General features: G+C 38.9%; 1 protein-coding gene across 1 annotated transcript in view; it reads left to right on the top strand.

Moving 5' to 3' along the window:
* Nucleotides 1-13,733, top strand: part of plekha6 (pleckstrin homology domain containing, family A member 6) — a 141,869-nt gene that overhangs the window by 40,667 nt on the left and 87,469 nt on the right. Inside the window, exon 6 of the mRNA XM_034586810.1 lies at nt 3,586-3,686. Within this exon, the coding sequence (XP_034442701.1) occupies nt 3,586-3,686 (101 nt within the window). The remainder of the gene's footprint in view (nt 1-3,585; nt 3,687-13,733) is intronic.

The raw sequence follows: 13,733 nt of genomic DNA, 5'->3' as shown, positions 1-13,733 counted from the left end.
CATTAGATTAGAGCAGCCCAGCTCAAATTGGCTGCCTGAACTAGCTCATAAGTGTCCCTCCAGTTGTTGTGACAAAGGCATTGATTGGTTGTTGGTAGTGTGGCAGGGTGTTCAAGTTGCTTGCTCTGGTGTTGGACTGTTTGCTTTAGATGTATGATTATTTGATTGTTGCAAATTATTTAGTTGTAAATTGTAAGGTTTAAATGATTAAATAATGCTACTTTATGTTACTGTTTGCAAACCTGTTAAAACAGCTATTTGCATTATAGGGTAAGGTTTCAAATAGATGTGATCGTCGAAGTGATTTTATTTTGAAACAGGAAGTAGTTAGCTGTGAGTGATCTTACAATGTAACAAGAGACAAATTAAGTGAGGCTCTGTTTTGTTAACATTTTATTTTCCTCTTTGTAATTTCAGCAATGACTGCATGTTGGGTGTAAGGACAGTTGGGTAATTTTAACATTACCTGGGCTGCTCAGTAATTTTAACCCCATCCAGAATGCCTATGTGGGTCATTATCACCCCCATCTCAGCTATAATTACGGCCACAATGACCATCTATTTTACTGTGGACTGGCTGCTTGTCATGTTATTTCAATCCCATCTAGAGGCACTTCTTTGGATTTGATGTGAATGAAGAGGTGTTAATCACATAAAAGTGTATATGTGTGTGTAAAATGTGTGTTAAAATGAAGGCTTATGCTGATCGTTGGAAACACCAACATATAGGTTTGGGATGACAAGTTAAAAAAATGTAAGCATGTGACACTGACTCATCAAATGATATTCTCTGTAATTCTAATTTAAGCCCCTGAGACTTGATGGTCATTACTCAAACATTAGATTGGGATTATTTTCAGCAGCAAATTCTGACACATTTTGTGTGTATTTCAGCAACAGGAACTGATTCAAAAGCAACTTCAGTGTGTGTCTTCAGTGCAAGAATTTGGTTACTGATTTTGGAAGAACAATGTTGCTTCACGATGCAGAGGAAGATACATCACGATACTTTAGCATAACATTAGTAGGAGACATTCAGTGTTGATTTTGTAGTGCATTTTATATAGAAAAATAACATTTCTTATTTCCCTTTAAATGTATCCAACCATTCATATATTTAGTGTACTTATATATTTTCAGCCATCTGCCTTATTTATGTCTCCACTCAGGATAACTCACACTTGGCTGTAAACAATTTTCATTGGAATTACTGTGATGACTGAACTCTCAGCTCATTTATCTGAAGAGCTTTTGGGTTTAAAAAAAAATACTTTTGATGATGGACATTTTCCTTGATTTTCCTGTGTTTGGATTTGGCTTGTGTTTAGTTGTACTATGTGTTCTGTTCCCTGTTTTATTTCTTGTATTTATCCTGTTTGGCGTAGAGATGGGCGATACCAGACTTAACATAAGTTCGATACGATACAAATATTGTTGGAATTTTAGAGATACTTTCTGAAATCTTATGTGGTTTTTCAAAATAATGATACATTTTCCAGCCATAAGTAACACATTTATTGCAAAAGCAAATACAATTACTTTAAATAAAAGTGCAAAAATGTGCAAATAAGGGTACAAATAATTTACAAAAATACTCTGATTAAATAATAGTAAAATAAATAAATGGTAAAATAATATGAAATAATGAATAAAATTTAAATCCATACATAAATACATAAATTGTGCAAATTGCACTTTTTAAGATTTTGAAATCTTAATATTTTACAGGCCACGGCAGTTTCTACTCACTTATTGAATCATTTAAGTGTCCTGGCAACAATGTTCAGAAAACAACAAAGGTTGTGATGTTTTTAAATGTTTGAAGAGGTTACTATCTGTGTGGCACTTTCTTGTCACAAATAGTGCATCTTGCAGTATTTTTGGAAAAGTTGCACTACACCACACTGCGTTTCCTCTGCCATTCTTCATTCTCTCTCTGACGCTCACGTTGAGACTTGAGTTGAGAACACTCACAATGGTTCAATCTGCCCACCCCTAGCTTCCCGCCCCTGTGATTGTCTGTACCTGTTCCTGGTGTGTTTCACCTATGTTCAATCATTCCTGCCTCCATTGTGTATATACTGTGTGCTTCCCTTCGTTATGTCATCTTGTCCCCTTGTCCCCTTGTCCCCTGATCATCTTGTTCCTTGTGTTCTGGGAATTTTGTGGAATTTTTGACTTTTTGTATCCTGTTTTGCTGTAAGTAACTTCGCTGAAATAAAGGACATTTTTGTTATTTCAACCTGAACCTGGCTCCTGCACTTTGGTCCTCCTGCTTTCCTTATTCTGTCAATTACTTTTTATTAAATAAGAGTTCTCTATTACAACTGTTGGCGGTCTGTGGGTTGTCAGGAGTAGAAGGAACACTGTTTCTGGAAAAAGATGTTGATTTTACATAATCCTATTTTTTTTTCTAAATATGTCATCAATTATGTGAACAAACACACATATTGGGGTTAATGGATAATTCTTGATTTCAGTGAAGCTTCACTTATAAAAACGATCATGATTACTCAATGACTATGATAAATGTTAGTGTTATAAACAATAAAACACATTTTATATACTGAGGCTTGAAAACCTCCTTATCTTAATCCTGTGAACACCACAATTTCAAAATTCCAATTACATAATTATATTGGGTTGGAGGCAAAAATTTGGGGGACATGTTCAAACAGAAATACACCATTGATACAAAAGGTATAATTAATGATATCTTCTGTGTGAAATACCCAGAATCCGCTGGTTCCTTATCCAATATCTAAATTGTCTTTAGTGTTTTACATCACGATAAAGTGGTTAACACCTTACTCATTTTTATGCTTTCATTTTATAAATTCTGACAGTCATCAGTCATTTTTGAGAGAGAGAGAGAGAGAGAGAGAGAGAGAGAGAGAGAGTGAGAGAGAGAGAGGTGTAGACAAGCAGCAGGTACAGTTGGCTAGGGGCCAAGATTCCTGATAAAGTGAGTCACATGGGTTGATCATTATCTCTCTCACTCTCACGCACACACACATACGTGCGCATGCTCTCTCACACCCAGGAATCAGCGTATTGTATGATCGCACAAGCCCTTCCCCCTCCCTCAGATCTCTCTCGCTCTCTCTCTCTCTCTCTCTCTTAGCTCGATTGCCCTCATTTGCTCCCTCTTTTTCTTCTCTTTACACTCAAACATACACTCATACATAAACACTCACACGCAGTCAATGGCAGAGAGAGTGTTGGAAATATGAGGTAGGACCAGCTGAAATTTTTATGGCTGCTTGCAATATTTAAGGCTCTGTGCTACACTTTTCCAGCAGTCTGTTTATCACTGCTAGATTCTAGAATGTGTGTGTGTGTCTGTGTGTTTGAGCCTTTACCACTGCTTATCACAGGGACCCTCGGACTATAATGGATATCTATTCTAGGAGGCTGTCAGGAGCATGATAAGAGGAAAGCAGCTCTGATTCCATTCATGTTTGTACAAAAAATCCCCTCCTCTGTCTTTTATACTGCTGGTTGGATGAGGTGGCTCAGGTTGTCATTAGTGTATCTTTCATTATTCCGAGCATGTTTTCACACTTAAATTTTTCCCCTTCACAGATGAGAGGGAGGACTCTGTTTTAGGGAGTTTACTGCTGCTCAGTTTCCGGATAAGTCGAGTGGAGCCTGCAGATAACATCACCCGCAAGTTTGCCTTTAAGGTTAGTAACATCCAAGAAAAATTTAAAACGCTCCTGGGGAATCTTTATTCGATTGTATTTCATGCATGGTTACCCAAGAACATACTTGAGTCCATATGACTTTCAATGTACATGACATACTTTAGTGAGACACAAATAGGTTCTATGTTTGGAATATCCTGTAGTTTGGTTGGTTTTAGTTTGTTGAAATATCTCTAAATAAACAACCAGAAATAATGAAATATTTCAGTGAGAAGAAAATGTTCTAGCTGTAGGTTTCCTTAGTGAAAGCAGTACCTCATAGAACCACTGCCCTAACCTTGTGGGCAATGTGACTTCTTGCTACAAAAGGAGGATTTAGTAATGTTTGCAATGTTTCTTGGTTACATTGCTGTGGCTTAGTAAAGGGTTTTGGTTTGGCTCTGTGTGATTGAATGATCATGGCTGAGTTACATGATGTTATTTATTACTGTAAAGGAGAACCATGGGAACATGAATCTCTAGTTCTCATCAGGGAAAGCATCAACCATCCCCTGAAGAGATTCCTAGTTAAGCAAGCAACCTTGAATCTACTATGGGTTTTGATGTTTGATCAGATTGTTTTCCCTATTGTGCATTCAGAATTGTACTTGGGCAAAATACTGAACCCCTGATTGCTGTGTGCCGACAGTGTATGGCTAGTGTTCAATAGAAAGAGTGCTATGCTTAGGAGTGCTGTATGAATGAAAGAGTCTGTGGATGGGTGAATGCAGTTTTTTTTATAGAGTTAATTTACCATTTGCAATTTTGGAAATATGGCAAATATTTCAAAACACATCAATTACCATTGGTTATTGTACATGAGCCCTTCACATCACTGCCACCCTAAACAAGCATAATTTTGACTGATGAGGATGATTGGATCATATGCACACATTTATCTTGGTAAGGATAGAAAAGGCCAAGTATACCATTTATGACATCACAGGTGTGCAGCACTGACAGCACCATGTCCTTATTTAAAAATCTATATTTCCCAAAATGTTGATTTATTAATAATTTACTTTCAGTGTCAATATCATGCTTGTAGTCTGAAGTCACAGTGAGACCTCTCTGCAAGGTTTTCATTTGTGCTGGTAATAATACAGATCCTGATGAATTGCATCAACAGCCCTGAAAGTCAGGATAGACACAACACCAGCGGCAGCAGCACTCAGCTACATGACAGAACTGTTTGTTAGAGCTGAATAAAGATGAGACAATTTCATTTCATTTAATGTAGGTTAGCTGAGTCTGAATATGCCAAATAAATCTTAAACAAAGTTTGCCTTGTTTCCCCTTTAACATCAGTATGAAACACACTCAATTGAATTGAGGAATCTCTGTCACAACTATCTTATCTCTCCCTCTGTGTCCCTGCTCTTACTGCAATCACTGTTTGTCATTACTAGTTTTCTTCTCTTTTTAGAACATTTAGTCCTTTTTGTTGTTCTCTTTCACTGCATGTCCAGCAAGCTCTTGTGCAAAGTCCAGTGCATGTACCCAGTGCATGTACACAAACAAACACACAAAGATGTTTGTACTTCTATCTATGTGAGGACACTCATTGGTAAATGGTAAATGGTTTTGTATTTATATAGCGCTTATCTAGTCTTGATAACCACGTATTATTGACATAATACATTCCCTAGCCCCTTAACCTAACCTTAACCAACACAACTAAAAACCTAACCCTAACCCTTACCCTAACCTAATTCTAACCCTAACCTTAAGACTTGGTTTTAGGGTTAGGGTTAGAATTGAAAAAGTGAGCCAGGTAGAAATTTCCTCACTCTGTAGGGCCTTTGCTTAAAATGGTCCTCACAAAGATTTAAGTACAGGAACACACATACACCTGGAGTGGAGACAGACTGGCCAATTATATTCATTCTGGCTTTGATGGCTTGGCAAGGGTTTGGGTGCTGCTTGTTAGATAAATGTTCTGGGTGGACACTGTTTACTGTCCAGTGTGTCTGCAAATCATGATGCCATGGACTTGGCAGTAAATATTAACAAACTACAATGTGTAATACTAATGTTAAGGATGATCATACATATGCCCTGGCATACGCTCGGGCGACACTGGCTTTGGTTGCGCCGTGGAACTATTTCACAATTAAAACCTTTTTAAACAAAGCTACGATGTTATAATCGTTAACATGGAATGTTAACAAATGAAAAGCAAGCGGCCAGTGTGGCTAATGCGTTTCAAAGGTAAATCTTTCAGAAGGAAAAAATACAAATGAGACATATTGTAAAAGAGGATAAATATAAGATACTATGACAAGGTCTTTAAATAAAAGTTAGTATGAAGAAGTGATTTGAAAACACCAGATTCTGTCTGAGACTGACAAGTACAACCTCATACAGTGAAAGTCTTCTCCCATAACCAAAACAGGAAGTTATATATATTTTTTTATAATTTTGATAGAGCCTAGCAAGTTTTTTCACTTGCCTCCAGTCTTTGTGCTAAGCTAAAAGACAAACATGAGATTGGTAGTCATTACCTGACCCCTACATTTATAAAAAGTTAGTTTCACAATATTCAGAAAGAAGACAAAGTTTCTTAACCTGAAACTCATGTCTTAATAATGAAATGTGTATAGAGGATGGATACATTTATCAAAATATAGCCTATTTACATAATAATAATAATAATCCTAACAAATTTAAATTCATGATTGGGTGTAAACATGGTGAAATTCTGCTGTCATTGAACATGGCCGATGATATTTATGACATAACAATGTTAAATGTTTCACCTCAAAACAGTATAAGTTATCACATTATAACTTGTGTTTAACTTATCTGCTTCCCAGTTATTCAAAATCATAAGTCATCAAAAAAGTTTATTTACTTCTGTGGCTGTTCGTCCTCTAACTAGATGGTTGGCAGTTTGATCCCAATTCCATAATTCCATGAATTTTAAAGTTCCCTAGATGCTAGTGTTTGGACAATATTTTTTAGCAAATGATCATTTCCTTTACATTTTACTGTGACTATTGCATAGTAAAAAATGCAAAAAATGTACATTATTCAATTTCATCAATCATTTTCTAAAAAGCATGCCATTATGAATGTCTCTATATAGGCTACTAACTATTGCACAGTCAGAAAACTGTATGTGGCTTATGCCTATACCATATGTCAGGTGATTGTGCTGCAGCAGATGTTAGAGCTCTCAGCTCTCAGTATTTTGTGGACCTTTACTTCTTCTGGTCATTACCCAGGTGTAAAAACAGGTGGCATACTTTAACATAATATTAAATATAAATGTTACATGAGTAGTCGAAACATGCTAAATTTGGCCAGTTGAAGCAGAGTGTGTGCTTTTCTTAGGTGGGCTCCGTTTTTTCTCTCTTTTTGGATGAGTTCCCTTATGACCTCATGAAAGTGGGGCTCAGACTCTCTGTACTGTCCCATCATGCTTCCTTCAAAGCTGTCGGTAAAATGTTAAAAATTACTCGCAGATGAAAGGGAGCCAAAGCAGATAGGGATGGAGTCCACGTCCTCTGACTTTGTTGATATCTGTCGGAATATACAGTATGAGTACCAAGTTGCATCTTTGGAGACATGTCTATGTCTAACCCGAACACTAACAAAAAGGGAATGAAACACCTACAGACCTCAAAAGAGAGCACGACCCCATGCACACATTTGAGGACTGTAGAGATAGTACGCTGCTGCTTGCATCACAATATGAGAGATGTGCTCCTGCAAGACAACTGTCCTGTTACCTTTTCCTCCAGGTCTCTAAGGGTATATGAGATAGGATATGGGAAGGAAGTGTTGATGAAGAAGGAAATGCTCTCTAATGTCCATGCATGCATAGAATATCATTATTATGTCTTTGGAAAGCAGGTAACAATCTACAATGACCACAAACCACTTGAAAACATCTATACATCCCCGTTTTAGAATCACATTAGCATAAAGAGAATTGTATTGTCTGCACCTGCAGTGGTGTTACTTAAATATCGGTTACAGGAGAGGAAAAGTCATGGAGCTTCCCCTCACAGCTGTCAGCTTATCCTCACCAGTTAGTGATCCGCTGGTGTACACAACAACAGGTCCTATCCTGACTGCACCTTCGTCTGCTGTGATCTCAGGACTGTCCCTCCTCGTTTTGGCCCTGTCTGCTCCTGACCTCGCTCGATCCCGTCTCCCTGTTCCAGACTGGTACCTGGCTCAAGCCTGGCACCCCGTGGGTGGCGCTGGCTGCCACTTCCACTGCTCCGGCTGTGCCCCAACTGGGTCCTCGCCTGCCACAACATTGGACTTTCTCCGACCCGTTTGGTCTTCTTTTCCTGCCGCAGCCCAGTTGCTGCTTTTCTGGTTACATTTACATTCAAAATCCCCGCTCTATGGACCAGAGTTGTGGGCTGGCCATAATCCATCAAGCCGACTTCCTGGTCAAAGAGCTTCCTGTACACACCTCATTTTAATGTTTCGTCTTCACTCTGGCTGGGTCCACACAGCTCCAGGTTGTCCATATCTACTGCCCCCCCAGAGCCTCCACCACCTTCATGTCTATTTGAGCTACTCACCTCCGTCTGCTCCATGTCTCCATCTACACTCCTGCTCTGTGATTTCAATATTCATTCATTCTGCGCAAACCGTTATAATACTATGGAACAAAGACTCTAGACAAACATCTAGCATTACTTGACTAGAGAACCACCCCACTTGAGTCTGTAGACTTGTCTCCTGCACAACTGCTAAAGGGTAGGGGACCCGAAACAAACTACCTTGACTCACTAACTGCTTGTCCCAAAAGCTTACAACTCCCTTAAATTTGAATATATATTCGAAAGGTCTAAAGCTTTCCACTTCTACTATGATAAGAGCAGATTATGTAAATCCACATGGTCAGAAGATGGTCCCCAGCAGTTGTTGTGAAGAGACATAGCACACCCTGGTCCTACATTGTTGACTGTGGCAGTCAGTCCAGTTGAGGCTGCACCCAGTCACAAAATGCTGACACTAGTCGCTGGTGATGTATCAGGTTAACCTCTTCAAAAACACCTAGACTCAGCCAAGCGCCAAGCTCAGCCTTCGAAGCCATAGTCATAAATAGTCATCCCCTCAAAGGCTGGATTTTGACTGTTCATAAAAAAGTTAAATAATAAAGTTGACGTATATTAATAATAATATCTTGACAAAATGTTGTCAACTCTGGAATTGATAGTTAAGGTGCTGCACTATGTTGCCATTCCAAATCTGATCATGCACACTCCTGTAGAATGTCAACATGATCTCAATGGGCCTCATTCATCAATATCTTCTTCTTCTTCTATAACTTATTATATTTTGTAATGTCACCAATGGACATAAAATACCACAAAAAACAATACATGGAATGCAGTAACATGTTCAGGCTGCATCAGGAGAAAGTTGCATAATTTAAGTAAGATAATAGTTTTATCTCAGATTTGAAGTCAAAATAAATATTGTCAAACACAGAAGACAGAGAAGGAATGGAAAAGAAAAGGAAGGTGGGAAGAGATATATGTCCCTCAGCTGAGCATCTGTGAAAACTTGACCTGAGCCTGATGGGACCCATCGGTACTAGACAAATGTTTTAAATAATATTTGGGTTCAGGTTCATCAAGGGCCATCTCTCGTCTCAGAACCGAAATACACTCAGTTTTCAGAATTAACAGGCTACACTTGGACAGAACATTTTAATATGTAAACACAAGTGTGTAAAGCCTAATGAGATGCGGTATTGATTCACTTTTTTTTTATCTAATGTGATTGGTTGACCCTCGAGGCTGTCTCAGGTACATCCGGCGTCATTGAGTCACTTCCGCTGCAACCGACTGGCAAAGATATGGCGACTTCAAGTGGAACTAAAGCAAAACCAGTAATTTCCTTACCAAAAAAAATGTTCACGAGGCGTTCACTTGAAGAAAAAAAGGGAGCTCGGTCCGCACCGACCGATTTACAGATTCGGCTGCCGGCAAGCGATCATGGACAAGCTTACATCCTGGGCTTCTCCCACTCTTGTTATGAGAAACATAGTTGGCTAACTGCATGTGGTGTAAGTAATGCCTTTTATTTCTTCCCCAATTTGCTGTTTTCAAGAGTCAGCACGGAGGTACTATGGACAACAACGGGTGTGTGAGACTTAAAACATCTCTCTGAAAAATTCAGAGACAAAGTTGCCACAGTCGTTTCGACACAATGGCCATCATTCACAAACCGTAAACCGTGCGTACACACAAATCTTGGATTGGTCAATATGTTCTTACCTAAATTTGTTTGCAGACAAAATTTAGAACTTCCTCAGACCCTGCGTACACAAAAATGAAGGCCTGGCTGTCCTAGAAAATACAAACACACACTCTTTTTTGTTTTGTTTAATAGAAAACAATAATTTAATTTACTAATTACCATGAAATTGACACCCTTTCATCCTCAAAATTTATTGTCGGAATTAAAATCTTCAACTATACCAGTTGAGATTGTATATTTAGTTTACAATAAAGTATATAAATATGTTCATACTGAAATGTAACAGTTTTGGCTTTTGTTAAATTGTTTATTGGCCTATAATTGACTGTATTCACCTGTAGTGTCTCCCCTAAACCTGTATTTCATAACTTATTACATTAGTAGCTCATGCGTGCACATTAGAAAGACACAAGTTAACTATACTTGTTTTTGTCTTTTGGCTAATTAGCTGTAAACTCAATGCACTGGTAGCTTAGTCTTTTGTTCATCACCACTCACCCCACACAAAAGAAGAAAAACCAGGACAACTGGTACAGGAGCTGCCATCCTGTCTTACATGACCTTTTCTAGCTTCATGATTCGATAACAAATTCAGCAGTCAACGATTCAAATGCACAACGATGAATCTCGATGCATTTCAATGAATCACATCCACAATTTCCTATATTACTGCGCATGGTTGCTTTTTCATCAGTTAATATCAGTTAAAAAATGAATTTTTACTAAATTACTAAAAACTAAATTTGCAAAATAAGGTTTTCAATTCATAAATCTGACTACAACAGTAAGTGTATGATAGTGGTCAGTGCTCTCCACACTGATTTGAGATTCATTCAGTTTAGACTTGTGTGCTGCACTTAAAGGACAAACTCTGATTATAGCCTTTAAGGTGGCCCCCCCTTGGCAGCGCCACTGCACTGATGCGCATTACTCCACTGGTCAACAAGTAACTCTGCTCCTCTGATGTTTTCTAATCACTCACACTTAGAACTGATCTTAATAAAAACATGCTGAATTCATATTTATGTTCCTGGATAAATGGGGCGTCGCTTCTTCTGCAACAATGAAGTTAAAACACTGCATTGCATCTTAACCCTGATGTCCTGTCTGTGTGCGTCACATTATGTCTCTTGTTGTGTAGCAGGTTTAAACAAGTGTTTCATAAACTTTAGAGCAACTCAAACAAACACAAAGTAAACGTCATTACTGTATGTGTCCTACAGGAGACTCTGACACAGAACAAGACGACCAGACCTTTAATCTGTGTCTGTCCTGGTCCTGAAGCAGCAATGTTTATAATTATTCACTCTAGTGTTCACCACTGTGCAGGAGACGTGGGGGAGTAAGGGTAGAGGCATCGGAACTCTACAAAGTCTAATCTCCTGACCTGATATTTTTTCAATCAATATATTTGTTTGGCAGGGAAGCTGTGCGCAAACAGGAGTATAAGCTTCATTTATCAAAAGAGCACCCCAGAAAAACGGCACCTTTCCTCAAGGAATAAAAAGGGCAGGGGCTCAAGCCCCCCCTTTGATGTCTATGTGTGCACGTGCCAGCCCACATGTCAGAGATCTTTGCTCTTTGGGAGTGTCTTTTTCAACTAGCAGCAGTTATAAGGCTGGTGAAACCTGTTGTACCTCTAGCTTTACCACCTACCTTTATACAGGCTAAGAGGCATTCAGTTAAGAGAGAAGTCCCACTGAAGGCTTTGTTCTGTTTCAGACGAAAACCCATTTCTGCAGTTGTCATCCAAATCTTATTATATGTCCCCTGGGTATTTTAAAGTAGAGCTGTGTATGTGTCTGCTGTTTCTACCAAGTAAAAATATTTACAGCATCCTTAAAAATCTCAATTTACAATCCAAAATTCATTATTCTCACCATGTTAATTGTTAATAATTAATACAATTTTACTTGTTTAGTGCCTGGCGTTTTGATCTTACAATATTATAGAGGAACCCAAAAGTTGCCACAATGGGCAGACACTTGGCAACTGGGGAGAGAAAGAAATTCCCTTTTATTAAAGAGAAACCCATAGCAGAACCAGACTCAGAGTGGGCAGCCTTCTGCATCGGCCAGTTGAGGTAAGGGTGAAAAAATGGGGGAGAAAGGAGAGATAGAAAGAGTACCGCTCATGCTAATGCTAGCCCGGCTGCAAACAGTGCAAAAGACCAACACGCATTGCTACTACTCATTGAGTCAATAAAACAAGATTTGATGGGGAAAATTTATGAAAAGGCGATAGCCCAATCACCGGAACTCCAAAGCCAGGTCTCTCAGATGCAGACGGAACTGCGAAGTGCGGTGGAGCAAGTTAACAAAAGTATAGAGGCAACCGAGGGCTGGGTATCTGAACACGAGGTTGGAACTACCATCTACTCGGATACCGGCACCTTTATGGTGTCAGATATCAGCAATATGAAGAAAGAGCTGACCACGATCAGAGACCGATGCAAAGATTTAGAGGAAAGATCGCGGCACGGTAATATACGCATCCCAGGAGTGAAAGAAGGATGGGAGCATGGGAAATGTCCATATCAGTTCGTGGCTGGCTTGCTTTCTGGGTCTCGAGAGGCCACCGACCATAGACCAGGTACTCTTCGTAGCAAACCGACTCAAGACAACCTCCCACCCCAGGCATTTGTTGTGAAATGCCACTATTTCTCCAAAAAAGAGTCGCGGCTGAAGAAAGCCATAGAGATAAAATCGGTGACTACTGCGGATAGGGACCATATCTGAACCCTGCCGAACACAGGCCATGATTAGACAATGGCCGCCTTTACTGAGGTGAGGAGTTTACTAAGGCCTGAGATACCCAGCGGCATTGAGGATACATAAGGCTTCATAGTAGACATGTTTTGATATGTTTGTATTCTTGATGGCAAAGCAAACAAGGAGAGTAGAAATATATAAATAAATAATTGGGGCAAGTTATGGACAATATTATGGGTCTGTGCATGTATATGGGACACTTTGATTTCTTTATTTTGTAACACTTTCAGGCTAATTTCCATTTTAAATGTTTTGGATTCTCTTGCCAACTGCAGAAATGGAGTGGGGGAACGTATTGATGCAAACTACACCAAATTCAACATATGTGTAAATGTATGGGTTGTTCTTATTTTGTATCGCTTCACAACAGGGTAAGATATTTTTAGTTTGTCTAGTTGAAATTATTTACTTTCTGTTATTTTTAACATGTGAAGACACTGTGTGAAAGGTATGGCAGTATATTTAGAATTACCCTTTCAGTGATAAAGGTAAGAGCTAAATTGAGTCAGATTTGTATGCCTGTGTGTAGTGGTCTAGGAGAAGAGGTTGACTGGAAGAATAGGCAGTCTCCATCATGCGAGAGACCAGCATTGTAATGTTTGTCACGTTTAAGGATGTTAATGTTAGGGTCAAGTTTCTCATTGTTTTATGTTCAGGTACTCACCCCTTCACCTTTTTTTCCCTTACCTTTGGCTACTATATATCAGGCTCAGGCAACCCACAACCTCTAATGCAGTCTTTTCAGAACCACTTACAACAAGGCAAAGGGATCGGGCATTGGCATTATGTGAGAGGTAAATTTGATAGTTATCTGATAATTATTTAGGCAGGGCTGGCACCATGTTGGTGAGTTGGAACATAAGGGGACTACGGTATTTTCTCAATTAAGCAAATTTAAAACTGAAATAGCATATCTGAAAGAAACCAACTTACTAACCGCAATAGTAGAGGGGTGGCAAAACTCAAACATAAAAATGTTCATTTTGAAGAGTCAAACATTATAAGGGAAAACAAATTTGTTGACTTCGGGAACTTACAAATA

The sequence above is a fragment of the Hippoglossus hippoglossus genome, chromosome 5 (assembly GCF_009819705.1).
Source record: "Hippoglossus hippoglossus isolate fHipHip1 chromosome 5, fHipHip1.pri, whole genome shotgun sequence".
In the NCBI taxonomy this organism is placed as follows: Eukaryota; Metazoa; Chordata; class Actinopteri; order Pleuronectiformes; family Pleuronectidae; genus Hippoglossus; species Hippoglossus hippoglossus.
Note: the sequence above shows the minus strand (reverse complement) of the source record. Positions and strands in the feature narration are given on the sequence as shown.